This window comes from Ipomoea nil, unplaced genomic scaffold (assembly GCF_001879475.1).
Source record: "Ipomoea nil cultivar Tokyo-kokei standard unplaced genomic scaffold, Asagao_1.1 scaffold1834, whole genome shotgun sequence".
In the NCBI taxonomy this organism is placed as follows: Eukaryota; Viridiplantae; Streptophyta; class Magnoliopsida; order Solanales; family Convolvulaceae; genus Ipomoea; species Ipomoea nil.
In genome coordinates, this window is record NW_017618262.1 from 811,287 (window position 1) to 833,978 (window position 22,692).

At 30.6% G+C, this 22,692-nt stretch overlaps 1 protein-coding gene, 1 long non-coding RNA gene and 1 pseudogene across 2 annotated transcripts; 1 reads left to right on the forward strand and 2 right to left on the reverse strand.

Annotated features, from left to right (window-relative positions):
• Positions 1-6,539: 6,539 nt before the first annotated feature.
• Positions 6,540-14,056, reverse strand: LOC109193056. Its single transcript, XR_002056192.1, has 2 exons — positions 13,989-14,056; positions 6,540-6,573 (listed from the first exon to the last, which is right to left on the reverse strand). It is a non-coding gene; the product is annotated as an uncharacterized LOC109193056 (long non-coding RNA).
• Positions 10,478-11,680, forward strand: LOC109193055 (protein GAST1-like). Its single transcript, XM_019343846.1, has 3 exons — positions 10,478-10,697; positions 10,953-11,028; positions 11,194-11,680. The coding sequence occupies exons 1-3, from the start codon at positions 10,614-10,616 to the stop codon at positions 11,373-11,375; spliced, it is 342 nt and encodes a 113-aa protein (XP_019199391.1). The 5' UTR covers positions 10,478-10,613; the 3' UTR covers positions 11,376-11,680.
• A 1,917-nt stretch (positions 14,057-15,973) lies between the features above and the next one.
• Positions 15,974-22,336, reverse strand: LOC109192818 (annotated as a pseudogene).
• Between the last annotated feature and the right edge of the window lie 356 nt (positions 22,337-22,692).

Here is a 22,692-nt window from a genome sequence, read left to right on the forward strand (position 1 = left end):
ATAGAATTTGTGTATTCACTTTGGGAAGCTTTTATTTCATTGTAAACATCAGTAAAGCAGAGCAACACACTATTATAAGCAACCCAATAATCGAAGTTATTCTGAAGCAACTCACAGAGTGCTGGGGATGGGGAAGAAGCTGATAACCATATTTTCTGCTGCATTTTTCACATTCACGCACATTAAGTACAAATCTCAGGCACATTAGACACAACACTCACGCACATTAATAACCGCACGACCGCACGGGAAGCATTCAACCGCACGGGAACCTTTCACTATATATATATATATATATATATATATATATATATAGAGAGAGAGAGAGGATTATTTTCAAATACAAACCACCCTTAAAATATAAATTCCCCTTAAAATACAAACTATGTGCATGTAAGTATGTTAGTGTGTGCACGAGCTAATCCTATATATTGTTGGCAGTGTGCCCAGTGTGCATGTAAGTTTGTTAATGTGTGCACGAGCTTTGATGGAGGTTGTGATTTTATCCTCCTACGCGCTGTGTGCATGTAAGTATGTTAATGTGTGCACGAGCTTTGATGAATGGTTGTGATTTTTTCTCCTACGCGCTGTGTGCATGTAAGTATGTTACTGTGTGCATGAGTTAATCCCATAAATTGTTGGCAGTGCACGATTTGTGCATGTAAGTATGTCAATATGTGCACGAGCTCATGTTTGTATTTTAAGGGGAGTTTGTATTTTAAGGGAGTTTGTATTTGAATGCAACCCTATATATATATATATATATATATATATATATATATATATATATATATATATATATATGAAGTTCAAAAGACTTTATTTTAATTCCTTTATCCACCGAATTTAAATTGTCATCTTCTATGCAGAAAGGTGATATTTTATTTTTACTATGTATTTATTTATTTAGGGTTGAAGTTGATTTGCGTACGAAGGTTTGCATTTATGCGTTGATCTTACCAAGGGGAAGAAGAACGAATCATCCCAAAAGGGATAAAGGATGAGAAATTACCATTAGGATCATTTTCTAACAGTCAACTAACAATTTTTTTAACAAAAGACTAAATTGTGTAAAATTATCAAAGTCGGAGACTAAATTGAGCACAAAAAGTCATTTAGAATTAAATTGAGTAAAACCACTATAATCGAAGACTATATTGGGTATTAAGTATTAACTCAATTAAGCTTTGATGACTATATATTGGATTCACAAATTCCTTTCTACAAATGTTATGTGTTTTGACTTAGAAACATAATTTATATTTTAAAAGTTCACGATTCTGATACTAAAAATACACAATTTATACATCGTTTAGCACTATGGTCTATCTTGCAAGTTGCAAGATCGCAATTTGTGCCCTGGACTCATGTCCACAATGCATTGTGGACACGATTCCAAAACGACGTCGTTTTCAGGGAAAACGCGTCATTCCAGTTATAAAAAAAAAAAAAATTGATTTTGTCTCGCCGTTAACGGCGTTATTCGTTTGTGCCATTATGAATGTACAATTATGGGATTATGAATGTACAGTTATGGAATTATGAATGTACAGTTATGCAATTATGAATGTAAGTTATAAAATTATGAACACAGAGCTCTGACATTATGAACATAAAGTGATAAAACTATGAACATAGAGCTCTAAAATTGTGAACATGGAGCTTCGAAAATTATAATTTTACAGTTATTGAATTATAAATGTACAGTTACAGAATTATGAATGTACAGTTATGCAATTATGAATGTACAGTTATGTAATTATGAACACAGAGCTCAGACATTATAAACTTACAATATGAACATATAGTGATAAAATTATGAACATAGAGCTCTAAAATTGTGAACATAGAGCTTCAAAAATTATGAAGTTACAGTTATTGAATTATGAATGTACAGTTACGGAATTATGAATGTATAGTTATGGAAGTATGAATATACAGTTATAAAATTATGAATATAGAGCTCTGACATTATGAACATATAGTAATAAAATTATGAACATATACTCCTATAACGAAGCGGTCTGAATTTTTTTTTTTTTAAAGTGGAATATAACAGTGCCACTATCGACACTGTTACCTGTGTCCAGCGTGCATGCTGAACACGGATCAATGGCATAACGATTGTTGCAAGATGGACCTGGTCCATGTAATAAGAACTCGTAATTTCTGGGGCTTTGAATCTATTAGTCTGGGCTTTATGATGTTCTATTTTCATGCTCTAAGTTCTGAAAATGGGCTGTCTTTTCAATCGGGTCCATTAACACCCGTATTGGAGGTTGGACCCTTCAAAATTTGGAGAGTGTTTTTATATATGTTTTATGATTTTATCCTTCAAGCTGTAAAATAAAATCATAATACATAAAAATGGTGGAAAATACCCACAAATAAAAGGACAATGCTTCTCCCCGTATGTTTCTATCTCTTATAATCCATCAATATCTACTATCTACTATACTAATAAGAGCCCAAGATAGTTAGGCCTATAATAGGTAGAAAAAATGAGGTTAAATTTTTTAATCAAATGAATGGCTCAAATTGATCAGATTTTAATTTTTCCTTGAGATTTCCTAATTTATCCTTAATGAATATGATTATCTGTTAAATTTTCAGTTAAATATTATCTTTTCCGTTAATTTCTGTTAGTTCACCGTTAACTTACTCATTGATTTCAATAAGAAAGGTCTTAGGTTCGAACCTCATTCCAATCAAAGTTGGCATAATTAGTACTCTGTTTTACTTTTATTAAATTAAATAATAATTTAGTAGCTACAACAAAAAACAATACATATGCATTTCTTTAATTTAGAATTATGTGTCATGCCTTTTTTCAAAAAAAATTATTCATTATCAATAAATTAAATAAGAGAAATAAGGTGTTGTTTATATCAAAAAAAAAAAAAAATAAGAGAAATAATTTCATTACTTATATTGTCTTTATTTTTCTCCAATATAAAAATTCTTTACATTCAAAATTTAAATTCATCAATTGATTATATTCGCTACATTGTCCCTACAATGTCTTTATAAAAAAAAAATTATTCATTATCAATAAATTAATTAAGAGAAATAATTTCATTAGTATATTGTCTTTATTTTTCTCCAATATAAAAATTCTTTACATTCAAATTCATCAATTGATTATATTCACTACATTGTCTTTTTTTTTTGTTCACTATTTTTTAATTAAATATCAAAGTTATAATATAAAATAATGCTATATATTTATTTACCAAGTATTTTATTAATACCATGAAAAAATTTAAATTAATAAAGCCAATAATATTAACTACTTGAGGAATTTGTTGACAAAGAGAGTATTCAAATCACACAACAAATTGAAGTGAGAAACTACCTCGCAATGTCCTTGTTTAACAATTAGTAGTTAGCGGTTAGCCTTAGCGGATTATATTAGCAGATTTGACCAGCGAATTACATTAACGGTTGGTAAAAATATATTTGAAAAAATTAGCTGTTTAAATTAACATTTAAAATGACATAAGGGTATAACAATAATAATAATAATAATAATAATAATAATAATAATAATAATAATAATAATAATAATAATAACAACAACAACAACAACAACAACAACAACAATAATAATAATTATTTTAATAATAATTTTTTTAAAAAAAATATAGATGTGTTTTGGGAAAATCATTCTCAAAAACGCTAAGTGAAAATATTATAAATTGTAATGTTTGTATTTTCAGTGGTTTGGAACAAATTATTGCTTCAAACTGTTCAATAACCAAAACACTTTCTTTAGCATTTTGAGCTTTGGGTTACATCATATTTACCAATCGTCAATATCTTTGGGTTACATTATAATTAAAAATTTAAAATTTTTACTACATCTAAATTCCTTAAATTAGGAACTTCTTTATCCATAATAATTTATACAACAATAATGGTTGAACTAAATGAATACTGAGCAAAACACCTAAAGGACTGGTGCCGTTGAGTCATTCATTGATCTTGTATATATGTGTATTCATTAAATATATTAGAACTCTTTGCAACAAAAATACTTGGTTACTATTTAAATAAAGTTTAATAATAATTATAATGAATCTCCTATATTACATTGTATTCATATACGTACTATGAATTACATATTTAAATAAACAAATTAGACATTAAATTACTTATGTTAAACTTCTTATATATAATCTTGCATTGATATACTTTTAAATATTTATTTAATTATAAACATTGGGTAGAAAAAATGACCGTCAAATTATTAAATCAAATGAAAGTTCATATTGTTCAGATTTTTGTTTTTTCCTTGAGATTTCCTAATTTATCCTTAATTATATGATTTTTAGATCCTTTAACTTTTTCATTAAGTACGATTAATTCACCGTTAGTTTAATTCTAATATTAAAGTCTAATATAGAATTAAACTACAACATTAATCTAATTCTAATATTATTAAAGTCTTAATAAAACTCTAACCACAAATCCGGCAAATTATGATGTGAGCATGTGCCCACCTTGCAAGGTGAGCACGGTTCCATATCCATAATTTCTATACTGTAGATCCATATTTTTTATACTGTAGATTCATAAAATTTATACTTTTGATTCTAATTGTTGAACTCTGTTTTCACAACTCATAGAACTATATGTTCATAATTGATAACTATACAGTTTAAAAATTATGAATTTACAGTACATAAATTATGAATCTACAATACAGATATTATGAATCTGCAGTATAGAAATTATGAATATACTATATAGAAATTATGAATCTACTGTATTTAAATTATGAATCTACGGTTTAGAAATTATGAATCTAAAGTATAAAAATTATGGATCTACAATATAAAAATTATGAATCTACAGTATAGAAATTATGGATATAGAACCGTGCCCACCTTGCAAGGTGGGCACGTGCTCACAGCATAACGCTCCTACTGCCGGAATCTCCTCAAACAATATTAGTATTTATTTAATATTTTATGCTTTAATTTTCATTTGCTCCCTTATATCCCGTATTTGGTTTCAACCATACCCATACAATTATTTTATTGACAATTATAATCATTCTTGACTATATTATCTTGCATTTGTAAACTTAGAATTACCAATTTAAATACGTAAATTCGACATTCAATTATCTATGCATGAACAATTCCAATATAATCTTACCTTGATATACTTTAATATACTTATTTATGAAAAATATTGGGCACTACCTCAATCGCGCAATGCGCGTAAAAAACTAGTTATTCAATTAAAGAGCCCACTGAATAACATAACAATCGTTATGCCATGGAACCGTGTTCACCATTCATGGTGAACACGGTTCCAACGGTGTTAGTACACCGTTATCTTCTTCTTCTTTTTTTTTTTTTTTTTTTCCCTTAATTAATTGCGTGACTTTTCTTCTTCATTTTCACATTTCGCGGTTTCACTTTAATTTGAGGTGAGCAATGATTTCGGATATTCATAAATTATGAATTCATGCCTGCACATTCACTTTGGAACCATGAGATTATGAATTTTCTGTTATAAGATTATGAATTTTCAGTTATGAGATTATGAATTTTCAGTTATGAGATTATGAATTTTCAGTTATGAGATTATGAATTTTCTGATATGAGATTATGAATTTTCTGTTATGAAATTATGAATTTTCTGTTATGAGATTATGAATCTACATTACATTCATAATCTCATAACAGAAAATTTATAATCTCATAACAGAAAATTCATAATTTAATAAATATTTTACTTTTATGCGATTATGAATTTTCTGTTATGAGATTATGAATTTACATTACATTCATAATCTCATAACAGAAAATTCATAATTTGATCAAACGCGCGCCGTTAACTCCACATCCGAGAATTTATTTATTTTTATTTTTATTTATTTTTTTTTTTTGCGTAAAAACGACGTCGTTTGAACTTGTGTTCACCATTCACAGTGAACACGTTTCCAGGGCATAATTTGCGATAACATAATGTTGAATAGTACAGTCAAAGCATTTTCATTGATAGAAATAATAATTTAACGTTTTCCAACTCAAGCAGTAAAAAATGCGGTGAAAAGTAGAGAGGTTTCTAGCAGTGCTCATAAATTCACATACTATTACAATCTTTAATTTTTTTATTTTTTATTTTTTCATATTACACTAATATTCATATTTCACGAGACAAAACTAATTCAGTTGAGTCTCGATCAATTCTATTTAAACAACTCTCTAAAGAACATTGTTACATACTCATCTTTAATATTTTTTCTTTTGGAGGGAAAAAATACTCAGCTTATTATAATCAAACCCCGTTGAAATTGGATTTTGAATTAAGGAATTGTTAGTGAAGGAACAAAAAATAGAGTCAGTAGCATTAAAAAAAAAAATAGCCCGATTAGTTAATGTCAAGTCGCATGCTATGTTTACTATGTGAATGTTGATTATTTTTGTTAGCTGGTTTCTAATATTTTTATGATTTTAAATTTTATATTTATTTATGTTTCAAATGCATAAATATTTATTTGTAGATATGAAATTAACTTGCTCTTTGAATGCTACTGACTCTATTACAATGTAGTATCTGGTCATATACTTTCTCAATCTACTGAGGCTTGAACACACAACCTTTCAAATGGAATTCCAACCAGGGTACCATTAGACCACACAGTCTTGCTATATTAAATTAATTAATATACAAGTTAAATAAAAATAACTTAATTTTTTAAATACTATTGACTATATTACAATGTAAGGGGCTACCACTCTTCCACAAGGCCTTTGACAATTAATTATTATTAATCAATTTCAAACCAAACACATAAAATAAAATAATTTTTAAAAATATTTATATATGAGATTTACTATCCCTCTATTTTATTTCCGTTTATAATATGTGTTAATTGTTAATATTAGAAAGATTACCTTTTTGTTTTATTTTGTTTTGTTTTGTTTTTTGTTTTGTTTTGTTTTGTTTTTTTTTTTGTTTTTGTTTTTGTTTTGTTTTGTTTGTTTGTTTGTTTGTTTTTTTTTTTTTTTTTTTTTTTTTTTGACTTTCATCCCATCAATGTAAGTCCGATAATACAAGTATTGCAAATTTTTATGTGGACCCGAGTCTAAATGTTCCCCATTTATATACTAAATGTTTACAATTTACCTTTTAAAAATTTACAATTTGTATATTACGAACGCACAATGTTAACGTATATGTAATTGATTACCTTATTTTGTATTCACAAGTTCCTTTCAAATATTGCAGTTACACAATATTAACATATTAGAATTTGATGGTCTTGTATTATATTCACAAATTTCCTTCTACAGTTATTATGTGTTTTGACTTAGAAACACAATTTAATACTAAAAATACACAATTTATACGTTGTTTAGGACCAGGGTCCATGGTATAACAACTTTGCAAGAATATATTCTAAAAACATAATTTGCATTTCCTTTAAATAAATGTTTATGCATTTTAAATCTCAGATAGAATATGTACATTAAGTATCTCTATTTAAGTAACATTTTCGTCACGTATCTTTTATTATTTTGAAGTGTGAAAAAAGAAAAAGAAAAAAAGAAGAATTGAATCATTCATATCAGTTTTCATACTTAGTTGTTGATCTGTGTGTAAATCTTTATTAGTTAGTTAAGGCTATTGGAATGTTTTAATTTGTCATGTTGGTATATCAAGGAATCATGTTATTGTATTTCTACATTAATTAATTAATTTCTGGTAGTTGAAGTTTCGGTTTTGTTTTTTTGTTTTGTTTTTTTTTTTTTTTTTTAAATTAGAATATATTAAGTATCTCTATTTAAGTAATACTTTCATTATGTGTATCTTACTATTTCAAAGCATTAAAAAAGTGAATCATACACTTTCAATCATATAAGTTTGAACTTTAAACTTGAGGGTCAATCATCACTCTTATATTAGTCTGAGATCGGTAATCACAGTAAATATGTAAATCTCGAGATATGCATCGACTAGCTTACATGCCACCAAATATTTGTACACTATTGTATCAACAAAGCCACAAAGCTAAATCCATACATTTTATTTTTTCATATTTCGTGAGAAAATTGTATTTTCGTCCATAAGTTATATGGTAATTGTAAAATTTATTCGTACTTGTTGATCGTGCTCAATTCTCGCGTCCTTAAGTTATAACTGATGTTACAAATTAAATTTCATCCCTAGTGATTTGTTAGAGAAGATGACAAAATTTGCAACGTTAATTATAATTTAGAGACTAGAAGTGAACACGAAAATATTATTTTTTTTCTTTTTTAATCTTTGCTGGGATCGGATTCGCCAGCATGTAAGTAAGAGTAAAATTAGAATAAAAAATCTTTTTTTTTTCATGCTTATATGGTTCAACTGTTCAAGCATCAAGGCATGCATTTATTGTAGATAGAGCGTCGGTGCGGAGATATGTTGGTGACAGTAAATGCCCACCGACCGCCGGCAACTTCATTTAACACCAAAACATACTACGTATGGCGTGTATGGTTTAACTGTAAACCTAAAATTACTATATATATAATATGGGTATTTTTTTTGTTTGTTTGTTTGTTGTTGTTGTTTTTTTTAATTTTTTTTATTTTTAATATTGTACTCATTAAAAAAAGTTAATGTTATGATAAAATGTTTATTTTTACGTCAGAAATTATATGGACTAACTAAATAATTATTTATTTATTTTTTTAAAAATAAAGAAGCTAATTTATTAATCATAGGCTGAAACGTTTACAATAAAGTTAAATCGATGGAATGGTTAAACAATTTCTGTAGCAATGCTAAAGAAAATTTGATTCGCAGATTGTTTCACAAATTTGAAACTGGATTCTTTGGAGGAATTTAAAGCTTCTTTAATGATTTGGTCAAACGTAGACAGTGGTTGAATAGTCTTGCACACCACCTGAGTATTTATTTCCATTCTTCTGACAATATCTCCATCGGGCCGAACTGCTTATCATAGTTCAAAGGAGTCTCTTTTTCATTGTCATGTTTGTCACCCAGGATGAGATTCACATACGCCATGACCAATTATATCGTTTCATGCTTTATAAAAAAAGAACTCGCCAAATAAACGAGAGGAAGTAACTCGTCAAAACAATGAGAGAAAAAACACAGAAACGGCAAACAAAATTAAATCAGTAAAACAAAGTAAAGGGAAATAACCATGCGAAGGCAGAAAATGAAAGAAAAAATGGTGAAGGTAGAGAAGACAATGAAGGTGGACGTTGTCTGCGGTGGAGATGGCGGCAAGGGAAAGACGATTGGACGTCGCCTCTGATCCGCTTGCTTCACGGAGGCGACGGCCGTGTAGGAAGTTGAGTAGTCGAAAAGCAGAGACGAGAGAGTAAATATTTCTTTATGTTTGTGTAATAATCAACATAAGTTAGGCTTTCGAATGTACACGTACGGATGACAAGAGGCTAAACTTAGGTCATGCTTGGTAACATAGTTAATTTATCAGTAAATTTTGCTTATTTGAACACTATTAGTTGTTTAACTTAATTGGTTAAACAACCAATAATATAAGTGTTTGAACTTTTTGTAACAACTTATTGTTCCAAAACACTAAAATTAAAAAAGTTGCTACGAACAACTTTGTGAAAAAGTCATTTTTCATGTAATCAGCTATCAACTAACAACTAATTTACCAAACATCTAATGCTTTCAACTAGTCAAACACATTAACCCAATCAGTTAATAACTATCATCTAACATCTATTTACCAAACATGTCCTTAGCCTTCTAGTGTTTCAGACCTCTACTCAACAACATATTGTATCTGTAACTAGGGGTGAGCAACAAAAGCTGACCAATCGAATAACCGATACCTGATAATCTATCAAAATTGTCAATTTTCAATCGGTTATAATTATGAAGTTAAAAAATTTTGGTTATTTCAAATTTTTGGCTGGTTTTTACTATCTTAATGGTTAGGAATTCGATCAATAGGAATTTAAATGTAGGAATGCGCAATAATTGATTTACAATTGTTTGTCGGTTATAAACTTTAAAAAAATGTCAAATTTGGGCGATTATCTCTGGTAATATACATTTTTTTCCCAATTATTTCAGTTATTAATAAAAATTGACCGAGAATTGCACACCCCATCCATCTATATAACCCATAATCACCCATTCCCTTGTCCATAGGGTGGGTAAAATTTGTACTTAGCATACATATATTCTTTTGTTAGCATATAAATAGAATAAAAGAGACGGCTTATGTTGAAGTTCATAGTTTAAAAATTGATGTAATTCAAGTTTCAAAAAAAGTAGCAACTTAACTTTAAAAAAAAAAAAAAAAAAAAAAAAGATAACAACATATATATGATATATCCATCATTATTAGCAGTAGAAAGTAGATGCAACCACCACAATGTTCACATGGAGGCCATTGAAATCTTTAAATTTGGCATTTTGAACAAGTTTGAAAAAAAAAAAAAAAAAAAAAACAAAGTAGACAAGTAGTAGTACGTACTGTTTATGCAATATTCCACTAATTATAATCTATCATATATAGGGGTATAAATGTGGGTGGCCTGGGTGGGTTCTCATCTCATCTGTTCTCCCCGCCCACTCAATTCGGTCTGATCTCAGTAACTATGCAGAGCAGAAGTGTTTGTGCTCTTCTTTTCCTTTGCATTTTGCTCCTAATTTGCTTTCTTCAAAATTTGGCATCAGCCCAAGTAAGAACATAAATAATGTACATTATTATATTGTTTTTTTTTTTTTTTTTTGACGAGGGAAACCCACCGCCACTATCCGAAAGTGTGCACTGGGTGAACCCTAAATTGGTCATAGCTGACCGACTCAAATCAAGAAGGTTAGCTGGCATGGGATTCAAATTCATGACCTGTGGTCACAAGTTTTATCTTTAGTCATCAGGTTACTATGATTATTATTATTATTATTATTATTATTTTAATGTTTTTTGGGTTCAGATTCAGAATGATTTCCAGTCCACTACTACTGTGCAGCAGCATAAGAAACACAGGCATTCAGGGTTCTCCCAGGCAGGCAAGATAGATTAGATAAATCTTTAATTTAATTTAATTATTACATCTGCATTATTATATATATGTGTATATATATATATATATATATATATATATATATATATATATATATATATATATATAGATAGATAGATATAAATGAATGATATGATGAAGGTGCATGCAGAGTGTGGAGATGCATGCACATATAGATGCTCAAAGACAGCATACAAGAAGCCATGCATGTTCTTCTGCCAAAAGTGTTGCTTCAAGTGCAGATGCGTGCCTCCAGGAACCTATGGCCATAAACAAGTCTGCCCTTGTTACAATAATTGGAAGACCAAGAGAGGTGGCCCTAAATGTCCCTAGCTAGCTATCCTCACTTCAAAATTCGATCTTCTCGCTTTAATGTTATCCGCATAAGCTTAATTCATTGACTATAACTCAAAGTTAAGAACTGTATGTCGATTTAATTCTCGTTTCATTTTTTTCGAGTATTACTGACTCTGTCACAATATATTATGATATTTAATTTGGCAGAATCACATTATTATACTGACCATAAGCTCATTCCATTTGAATGTACTAGACAATATAGATATTATTGGCATTTTAGTACGGTGGTGCAAATTAAATTGCAAAATGGGGGTTGCATCATTTGATTTGATTGATTATATATGTATGTTTCAATTTCCGAGCTCAACCTAAATTGGCCTGTATTCCATGCCCAACATAATTCCCGGCCATTCATACTAACAAGGGAAGGAAACAACTCAAACAAGCTAATCACCTAACAACTGATTTTATTTTCTATTCTTTTAAAAAATATAAGTTCCCCTTCAATATATAAATATAAATAAATATAATTACTCCAAAACTTGAATTCAATGATTGAGAGACTTTAGGATTGGGGTTCAACCTTTTAGAAAGAATGATTGAGAGACTTTAAATTCTTTTTACTCGTGAAACTTAAAATAATGGCACTCATTACACCCTTACTTTCCAAAATAAAGTGCTATCAACATCTAATAAAAAGAGATTCTTCAAATCATCGAAAATTTAATCTTTTTTTGTGTAAACCACAATATGGTCCGGATCTTTCTTTGTCCGTTTAACGGTCCAGGTCCACGCGATTCGTTTCGAGAGGCACAGAAGCTGGGTTATCCCGGAATTCTCCCCACAAGAGAACTCATTTGCCACTTGAGCTACCTTGTTGGGTTATCAAAAATTTAATCTGATACTTCAATACTTCACCCTTCCAACCGCTCATCTGCCCCAATTTTTTGCCATAGTCTGCACATTGATTGCAAAAACACCAGGCAGTACACAATTTTTATTTGAGCAGGCCAGCAAGTTTAGACATAATTAAGATAGTTTGCTTAAACTTTTAGGCGCAATTTTATAGAGTTTTATTGTGAATAGGATTTAAATGATTTTTTTTTTTAAATAAATAAAATGAAGGGGTTAAACTGTTAAAGATTGAACATGTAACCTTTTAATATAATCTAAAATCACATTCTAATGTTATTAAACTACAAGCTTACAAAGCCATTGGCCATGTTAATTAGATATTATTAATTTTAGAACGTGACTCTCTTTTTTCTCTATTTTTTTTTTTTTTCAATCCAATCAGTACCATAACTATTTTCCTTCGTTTTATTAATTTTCTAGGTTTATTTCAGGTCAAATATGATGCCCGGCGTATTATTTTTAAACTTCAAATCACAATTTATATTGATTTATTTTTGGCAAAATGGTCAAATAACTAGGTTCATCTACTACTTATAAGCGTTCAATTAACTCCCTTGGTCTAAAATAAAAACCAATTTGATACATAAACTTCTTAAAATTTTTGTATTTATCATTTTTTTCAAGTTCCATCAAGTTGCTAGTTCATTTTAAGCTGACATAGGAATTTAATGAAAAAAAAGGTTGCTGACATGGATTTTTTTTTTTTAATACTATTAACTCTATTACAAGGTAGTATCTGTTCTATACTTTCTCAAACTATTGAAGACCAAAGCGTTAATACTCCACCACTGGGGTTCAATTCGATCCTATTGACATGGAATTTATTATAACTATAAATTAAAATCAAGCAAACCCTATCAGTATATATGTTCTTCATCTTTGACTTCTTTCTTCAGCTTCATCTTCTCAAAATTGAATCCGTTTCGCTCGTCTTCTTGGTTTGAAATGTCTTCATCTTCGGTTTCATTAGGTGCGCAAAACAACTTGGAGTATGAGCATGTGATGTACTGTCATTGTGGATTGAAATTCCCAATTTGCACAACTTAGCTGGTCTTTCTGAGAGGAAATTTTATGATTGTCAAAGATGGAAAGTGCAAATATATGTATTTTATTTTTATATTGATGTAATTTTTGAAATGAATCATTTAGTCACATTTATTAGAGAACAAAATGAGAATGATGCATTTGAACGTAATGGACATGTAGAATTGGAGTGATGCTACATCACCGAAAAGTGAAAAATCCACTTTTTGGTAGATTGAAGCAATTCCATAGGAAGGTGAAATTATAATAATTAATTCCACCTTTAATTTCGGTGGAATTGGAGCCACCGAAAAGTGAAAAATTTACTTTTTTGGTGGAGTGAAGCCATGTCAGGAAAATGTTATTTTGTTGGACGCCATGTAAAAAAAATTATTTTGCCAGTCACATGAGCTTAATCGAAAGTCATGTCATCAAAACAGGGTTGAACCTTGAAAAAATAGTAAATGCAAGAATTTTAGAAAGTTTAGGTATCAAATTAGCTCATATTTTAGATCAACTAATTAATTGAGCACTTGTAAGTAGTAAATATACATATTTGACCCTTTTGCCTTTAATTTTTTTTTAAATAAAAAATAAACGGTAATAATATACAACATTAAAGTCATGATTAAAGAATACGAAAAGAAATTTTTATTTTTTTTTTTAGTACTATTGACCCGGTTACATCATATCACTTACATGTAGTACCTGTTCATATATACTTTCTCAACCTACTAAAACCTAACGAGTCAATATCGCTTCTACTGAGGCTTAAAACCCATAACCACCCATTTGAGAGAGCCACTTCATGCCGCTTAACCACAAGGTTTTTAGCAAAAGAAAAGACCTTTAATTTTAACAAACTAAGCTATACATACATTTGTTATTAAAACAATACATTAATCTATGCACAAAACCAACTTGACCATCAGTATCAGTAAAAGGAATATTGAGTTTCACACACACCAAAAAAAAAAAAAAAAAGCATACCTAATTACTCTAAACTTTCACAAAAAGGCATCCCATATGGCCATATGCCATATATATGCCCATATGTGGGCAGAATTCATCCAAATGTCCATTTAACTCCAAATCTTTTTAGGATCCAACGCATATAGAAACGTAGGGAATCGATTTTGTTCATTAACATTCCTAAAGTCATTATTTTCAAACAAATTTCCATTTCTATGCACCACAAAATAAAAAGCAAACTTGATTTTCGACCCAATTTACTTCTTGTTAAATACAGTAGGATAATTTAATTTATTAATCTTTTTTTAATTCTTATCTTGATTTCTTTTTATGGTGACGAGGCCTGAAAAAGTACAACCACTAGCACTAGGTATATCTAGCTTTGTAATCTTAGTTGTCAAAGGACCACAATGAGGTAATCTAGTCTAGGTTGTACTATCACACGAACAACTCGACTAATTTGACTGTGGTTTCACTTTGGGATAATAAATAATATAATTTAATTACGACAATGGTATAAGGGAAACATTAATAAAAAAAAAAAAATTAGTATAATTTTTAAAATATGTCCTGCATGAAACTCACTAAACCTAAACAATTATGGAGTACAATTGTGCAACTCTAAAATTTTATAAACTCAATTCTAACCTTACCCAGTTACATAATACTACTACTACTACTACTAACCTTACCCAGTTACATACTAATATACTCGATTCTAACCTTACCCAGTTACTACTACTATTTTTTTTGAAGGGAAACTAAGAAATTGCATTAATAAGCAACCAATAACGAAATATAGGCCGGTGGCATAGTGAACCACGTGACCAGGACAGACAAAGAACTAGATGTCCATGCTAATACATGAGCAACATGATTCGCTGACCTATTGATATGGCGAACAGACACGTTCACAATATCACTAGCAATGCTACGACATTGCTTAACAATCAGTTCAGCATATGAAAGATCCAAATTACACCAATTAAAAGACGAACAAAAATTAAGACAATCAGATTCAAGAACAATATTATTGAATCAGTTACTACTACTATTATTATTATATTGAAAAGGTAAATGTACAATTAATCTATTAGAATCACATACAATATTAATTTTTAACATATATTTTCAGTAGCCAAGTAGGTTGTAGCTCAATGACACTTTCTTTAGTGGGACATTGACTCTTTGTGCTTCAAAAAGACATATATTTTAGTACAATTAATTAATAAATTATGCTCACTATCAATACATACATTATATTATATTAAATAATGGAAGAAAACAACCTTACATAGAATAACTAATAATTTGTTTGGAATATAGAAAATGATTTTCAAAATCAGTTTTTAGATTTGTCAATATTTGACTATTAAAGAGAAATGAAGGTAACAGAAAATATTCATTTCAGTTAAAGAAAACATGACCCATTTTGACAAACAAAATTCTTTCAATATTTTTACTCGCAAGTGTTAAAAGTAAAATCAGAAATAGAGAGATAAAAGAGAAAGGGAGATTCATTCATCTGTATTTTCATATTATAACAAAACATATATATATATATATATATATATATATATATATATATATATATATATATATAATATACATTTGTAATGGAAGGTAATAATAGAGACATAAATACAGAAATCGTTACAACTGTTATATAGTCTACAATAATGTCCACATAATAATATATTTATAACACTCCCCCTTGGACATTATTTGATCACGATCTTGTCTCGTAAAAAACTTGCTAGGAAAACCTCGTGGGGAAAACCTAGACAAGAAAAGAGTACAATAGAAAATATATTCATGCCTCATTAAAAACTTCACTGGGAAAACCACGTGGGAAAAACCTAGTTGAAGAAAAGAGTACATGATATATGTAAAAAGAGTAAAAGACATTTTTTGTCCTAGACTTATAGTGGCACGGACAATTTTAGTCCTCTTTAAAAAAATCAGACAATTTGTGGACACTCTTATTATGACGAGGAAAATTTTGGTCCTCCGTCACTCTTTCCGTTAGTTGCACCGTTTGAGTAGGGGTATTTGGGTCTTTTCATCATACCTCCTCCTTGCAGCCATGGCACCAGAGGCACCCCCACAGCTTAGGATCGCAAGCATGAGGAACCAAGAAATAAAGCCCCGGAGTTACCAGGAACCATATCGGAACTGTTATGTAGTAGGCAATCCACCCGTCGTCACTCACACCCCAGTAAGCAGCCATGGTCACCGAAGACGCGAGGATGAGCTTGTGGCGGTCATGGGGCGTAGTGACCCCAGCGACGTAGTAGCGGCGCACGAAGAGAGCAAGCGTAACGAGCATGAAGATGAAAAGCGTGGCGATGGAGAGTAGGTTGGCCAAAATGTCCAGTTTCGTGAACAAGGCAATCACCGCAGTGGATTCCATCATTGTAGTGGTGGCGTTGTCCCAGTCTTGGCATTCATTGCGGCATTCACGTGGGAGAACCAGGGCGGAATCATGTGGGTTCGCGCAATGTGGGTTAGATACCGCACTTGCCAAACCCCACTCACCAGCAACACGGAGGTCATCCCTTTCAAAGCTCCAAAAGCAACCAAGTACTAAGCCCACGACCACCCAACACTCCTGAAAGCCATCGAGAACGGAGTGTTTTCATCAATGTTGTCATATTTCTGCATCAAACACGTACAGGGTGATCGCCATCAAGCAGTATATAGTGGTTGTAATCACCATCGACTCCACCAACCCGATCAGAATCTTTAGCTGGATTCTTCATTTCCTCCGCCATGGTCGAAACCGCATCGAAACCCACATAAGCAAAAAACAGCACAACCGCCGCCTTGAAAACCCCCTCGGGACCAAACGGCGCAATGGGAGTATAGTTGCTGGCATCGGCTTTGATGATGCCACATACTATGATGAACAAAGTCACGATTATGTGGACGACATTGGCAACGTAGTTGAGGCGGGAAGAGCTCTTTGTGCTGAGAATTGCAATGAAACAGATGATTACGCAAACTCCAATGACAATGGGGTCGAGCTTGTTATAGCCTTCTGCTAAACTGTGAGCTTTGATGAGAAAAGAATCGGGATGCTGGTTGCAGAGAGTGGCTAAGTAAGATGTCCAGGACCGAGCCACTGCTGCTCCGCCGATCACATATTCGAGAAGGATGTTTCACGCGGCTAGGCCACAAAGTCACCTAATTAAAGTTCACTAAGAAGGAGTTATGATGAAAAGACGCAAATACCCCTTCTCAAACAGGGCAACTAACAGAAAGAGTGACGGAGGACCAAAATTGTCCTCGTCACAATAAGAGTGTCCACAAATTGTCTGATTTTTTAAAAGAGGACTAAAATTGTCCGTGCCACTATAAGTTTAGGACCAAAAATGTCTTTTACTCATGTAAAAACATATATTGTATTAGTCGCCTCATTAAAAAGCTTAACTTAAGAAAACCCTGTGGGAAAAACTTAGTTAAGGGAAAAATAGTACAACCATAAGCCTTTAGGGCGCAAACTGCATAATCTTCAGGATTTTGGGGTTTGTCCATTTAAGCAATTATTTTGCAACATTTCCCCAGTTATATCATTATATCATACTCATGCCTCGTTAAAAACCACACTAGAAAAACCCAATGGGAGAAAACTAGTGAGGAAAAGAGTACATGATGTGTTGCAAATAGTGCACAACTGTTAGTCTTTTGTGACTTAATCTTCAGGATTTTACGTCCAATCTTCCGGATGATTCGAGTAAATGTACTCCCGTCTCCCCCTGAAGATAACAATCTTCAAGTTTTACAAATATTTCAAAATTTGAAGAAATGGATTGGACAAATCTTCTGGATTGTCACTAGAGTAAATATCTAATAATCTTATGGCTCTTCTAGAGCTCATATAACATTTGTGCAACACAAGTGTTATTGTCCTCATTTTGAACATTTAGGGAAATTCATTGTATAACCAGTTTGAACTTGGCATTGCGGGGATCAAACAAAATAGTCAGTACCCAAGTAGCCTATTAAAATAATATCATAGTATCGTGCTGATAACGTGTTAAAAGTAAAATCAGAAATAGAGAGATAAGGGAGAAATGGAGAAACATCTCTTCATTCATCTGTATTTTCATATTACAACAAAACATATATATATTATACATTTGTAACGGAAGGTAATAATGGAGACATAAATACAGAAACCGTTACAACTGTTATATAGTCTACAATAATGTCCACATAATGATATATTTATAACAGCAAGACATTTTTTGAATTTCTACCTCACGCTTAATTCTCTCTCACCCTCTCCCTTTACAAGGTGTTTGGTTGGAGAAAATTACAATTTCATTCCCACATAATTCCCACATATTTCCGAAGGCAAGCAAATCCCTTCATTTGGTTGGAGTGAATTGCAATTCTGCAGAATTGAAATTCCATCATTTTCATGGAATTAGAATCCCATGCCCCTCTTGGTATTTCAGTTCCATGGATTTTATGAAGAAAAAAAAAAGTAACTTTGAGAAAAAATTACCCTCTATTTTAACATAAAATTGATGTTTGACCTATCTCTTTCGATTATATCGTGTCTTTTTCTTATACTCTTAACACAAAATGTCAATCAGTAGGCCAACCTCAATCAAATATGTTTTCCTGAAACTCCCTTATCTATTTTATTACTTTCATTATGTAATTCTACGGTTCATTTATACAACGTTTTACATAAAATTTCAAAAGAAAATTTTAAATTTAATAATAATAATAATAACAACAACAACAATAAGTATGAGCATTTTGAATTTTATACTACTTATTCCCTTTCAATTCCTGTGTATACCAAACATTAGAATTGAAATTCCTGCAAACCAAACACTGGAATTTAAATTACCACTTTATTTCCACACTATTATTCTCTCATTAAATTGCAATTCCTTTCCCACCTAATTTGCTCCTTCCAACTAAACGCCCCGTTAAAGTAGTGCCAAATGAGAGGGTTGAACACTTGACCCACCATATGTTTGGTTATTATTTGAATTAGACTGGACAATTCTAGTTAAAAATATGAATCAGGTCGAGTTAGGCCAAAAAAATATTAGTCTAGTCCGACCCATAACTCAAAAGATTTTTAAAAAATGTAATTTTTTCTTCAATTTCGTTAGTTTAAACTTATTGCATTTATTGATGGTAGATTAAAATATTGAATTGGGTTGGGCTGAACCAAAGAACAAAAATCTTAGCTCGGCCCATAACCCAATTTTTTAAAAGGTTTTTTTTTTTTTTTTTTTTTTTCATAGTTATTACATTTATCGGCTGGTTATATCGTGGACCGCGGTGCACATGCTCCGCGGTCAAAACGGCGCCGTTAGTTTTAACGGAACGCGCATGTTTTTGTATGTTAATTACCAACTGACAGTACAGTATATCTAAACCGACACTGCTTTACGTATTATTTTTATATTATCAAATGAAACTGCAATTATATCAAAATAATACTGTAGTTGTGGTGAAATGAAACTTCAGTGTATATAAAATGAAACTGAATAACATTTCACATATTTGAGTGTATATTGTACAATGAAGCTATAATTATATCAAAATGATCATGTAGTTGTGTCTTAATAAAACTATAGTGTATATAAAATAAAACTATAGTGTATATAAAATAAAACTACATTTTTACATATTTAAGTCTATAAATATTGAATGAAACTATAGTTATATCAAAATGAAACTGTAGTTAAGTTGGACCAAACAATAAAAATCTTGGTTCAACCCACAACCCGAAAAATAAAAATAAAAACTAATTTTTTCTTGGGAAAATGGCACTTTTTCCCCCTATGTTATATATTTATAGCATTTTTTCCCCCTTAATTATTTAAGTGGCTCTTTTTCCCCCTGAAATGTTAAATGGACATATTTACCCTTAAAATAAATATTTCATTTATTTTTATTCTCCAATAAATTATTACTATAATTTGGTTCAAACCAGATACTATAGTAACCAAACCAAAATATTTCAATTACAATTTATAATCAAAATGCGATATTTAGAGTTTATTAAAATCGCGAACTGGAATGGCCGGTTCATGTTCCGAACTGAAAAATAAAATACATTTATTGTTGAATTTAAACTATTTTAAAATAAAAAATAAAATTTTAAAATAAAGATGGTTCAAAATCGCGAACGGGATCCGGAACCGCCGGTTCATGATCCAGTTTTTTTTTTTTATTCTTAAATTTAATAAATTGAAATCCAAATATTGGGTTCTAGATCTGAATCATAACTGAAAACTTTTAATTCGATTGCTATAGTGTCTGGTTCAGTTCGAACCGAACCGTGGTAATCGCTACATATACGCAATAATTTGTTGGAGAAGTAAAATAAATAAAATGTTTACTTTAAGGGTAGAAATGTCAATTTAATATATTAGGGGGGAAAACCACCACTTTTAAAATAATTGAGGGGACTAATGTGCTTACATAAATAATTGAGGGGGAAAAAGTGCTTTAAGTATATAACATAGGGGGAAAAAGTGTCATTTTCCCTTTTTTCTTTTAATTTCTTTAGTTTATAGTTATTACATTTATCACTTTCAAAAAAAAGTTATTACATTTATCATTGTCTATTAAATATGAGTTGGAATGAGACAAACCAAACAATAAAAACTTTGGTCCGGCCCGACCTATATATCCCTTTTTTTTTCCTTTTTTTTTTTTTTTTAATTTTCAATTTCTTTAATTCAGAATTATTATATGTACCACTTTATGTATTTATTTTTATTATAATAAGTTACGAGTTAGAACCAAATTAAACAGAAAAATAAGTTATATTATGAAAAATATAATTTTCTAACTATCAACCTAACAAAAAAGAACGTTTTATGACTTTTAGTCAAACACACGTAAATGAATTTTTTTTTTCAAACATGATTCATTTTTTTGGAAATCTTTTTTTTTTTTTTTCCTGATACGTTTCTAAACGGACCCTAAGTGAAATACACAACCAACTCACAGGCTCAAAAGTCAAAACACATTTTATCACTCTAAAAGGGATAACCGAACGATTAGAACGTGATCACAAATTCAATTCTTGCCAATCTATTATCGGTCAAGCCCATTACACAAAATCTTTAGATAACGGCTACATTTTCCCCCTTAGTCCAAAAAAACATGCCCTCTCTCCTTTTCCGTTTCAGCTTTGCTTACACACCAACCTTTACAACATTGTTTAATAGACAGTCAACGTAACTAAAAAAAAAAAAAAAAAAAAAAAAAAAAGCAAATACGATGTTTATTAAAGTATGCGAAGATGCCAGCGACAAGCTAACCACAATTATCGTAAGACATAAACTATTAACTGTCAGGCTATTAAAAAAATCACGTTAATCACAGGTTTATGAGAGTGGCTGTGATTAATTATTAAAATTTTTAGATAAGATTAAACATAAATTTAGTACAGTTGGCATGTCAAGAAATGGTGTCTACTGTTTAAGGGACAGGTCTTGTTCATGCACCAAATACATACAAAGAACGCACATCTGTCTGTTGCACCGTTTTGTGAAATTTCAATGTCTTGATTTGTACGTAGGGGTTTTGCATTTCTGTAAATATTGGATCTCCAGAAAAAATAAAAATAAAAATGGAAACAAAAAAAGTCCAGGTGCATTCTCTTGTAGATGCACTGACACATCTTCATGTTCTCTTGCCTTAAGAATCATAGATGTTGCTTTAAATGTACATGTTTGCCCCCCTACTCCTATGCAACTACTTTTTGGCTGTGTTACATATGGACCTCATTTAAAACATAGTTAGTTTATCAGTCAATTTTGACTTATTTGATCATAATTAGTTGTTTAACTTGGTTAAACAATCAATATGAGTGTTTGATTAATTAGCATTTTGTAACAACTTATTGCGCCAAAATACTAAAATTCTAAAAGTTTTTCAAAGTAGTGTTTTTTTAAATAAGCTTTTTGAGAAAGTCATTTTACATATAATCAGCTATCAGCTAATTTACCAAACATCTTTCTACAATCAGCTAATATTATCAACTTGTCAAACACATTAACCCAATCAGCTAACAACTATTTACCAAACATCCCCATAATCTTTTATAGCACCCCCATGATCTTTTATAGCTATATGTTGAAAAATTGCTCGATGTCGTCAGAAATGACATTATCATACCTAACATTATAAATAAAAAAAAACAGTTAATTAGTTATTTACAGAAGTGATGTTTATTTTTTTGTTTGTTTCTAATAGTAGGCTTAGTGACCCTAACCTTGAGGGCATTGTGAAAAAGGTAAATTGACACGATGTGTCTCAATGAAAGAGTGATTAAGTACACTAATACCCACAAAGGATTCAACTCTAACTTGTGTTATTGCGTGCAAGTATCAAACTCTCATCAACTTGCATTCGGCCATTCGCTAGGCTAGCGATGCTGAGACTTACCTCA

Excerpts from the sequence above, each read along its gene's own strand:
- LOC109193055 (XM_019343846.1), top strand. The coding sequence starts at position 10,614 with ATGCAGAGCAGAAGTGTTTGTGCTCTTCTTTTCCTTTGCATTTTGCTC. Across the intron at positions 10,698-10,952 it reads AAAATTTGGCATCAGCCCAA|ATTCAGAATGATTTCCAGTC; the intron begins GTAAGAACATAA and ends TTTTGGGTTCAG. Across the intron at positions 11,029-11,193 it reads TTCAGGGTTCTCCCAGGCAG|AGTGTGGAGATGCATGCACA; the intron begins GCAAGATAGATT and ends AGGTGCATGCAG.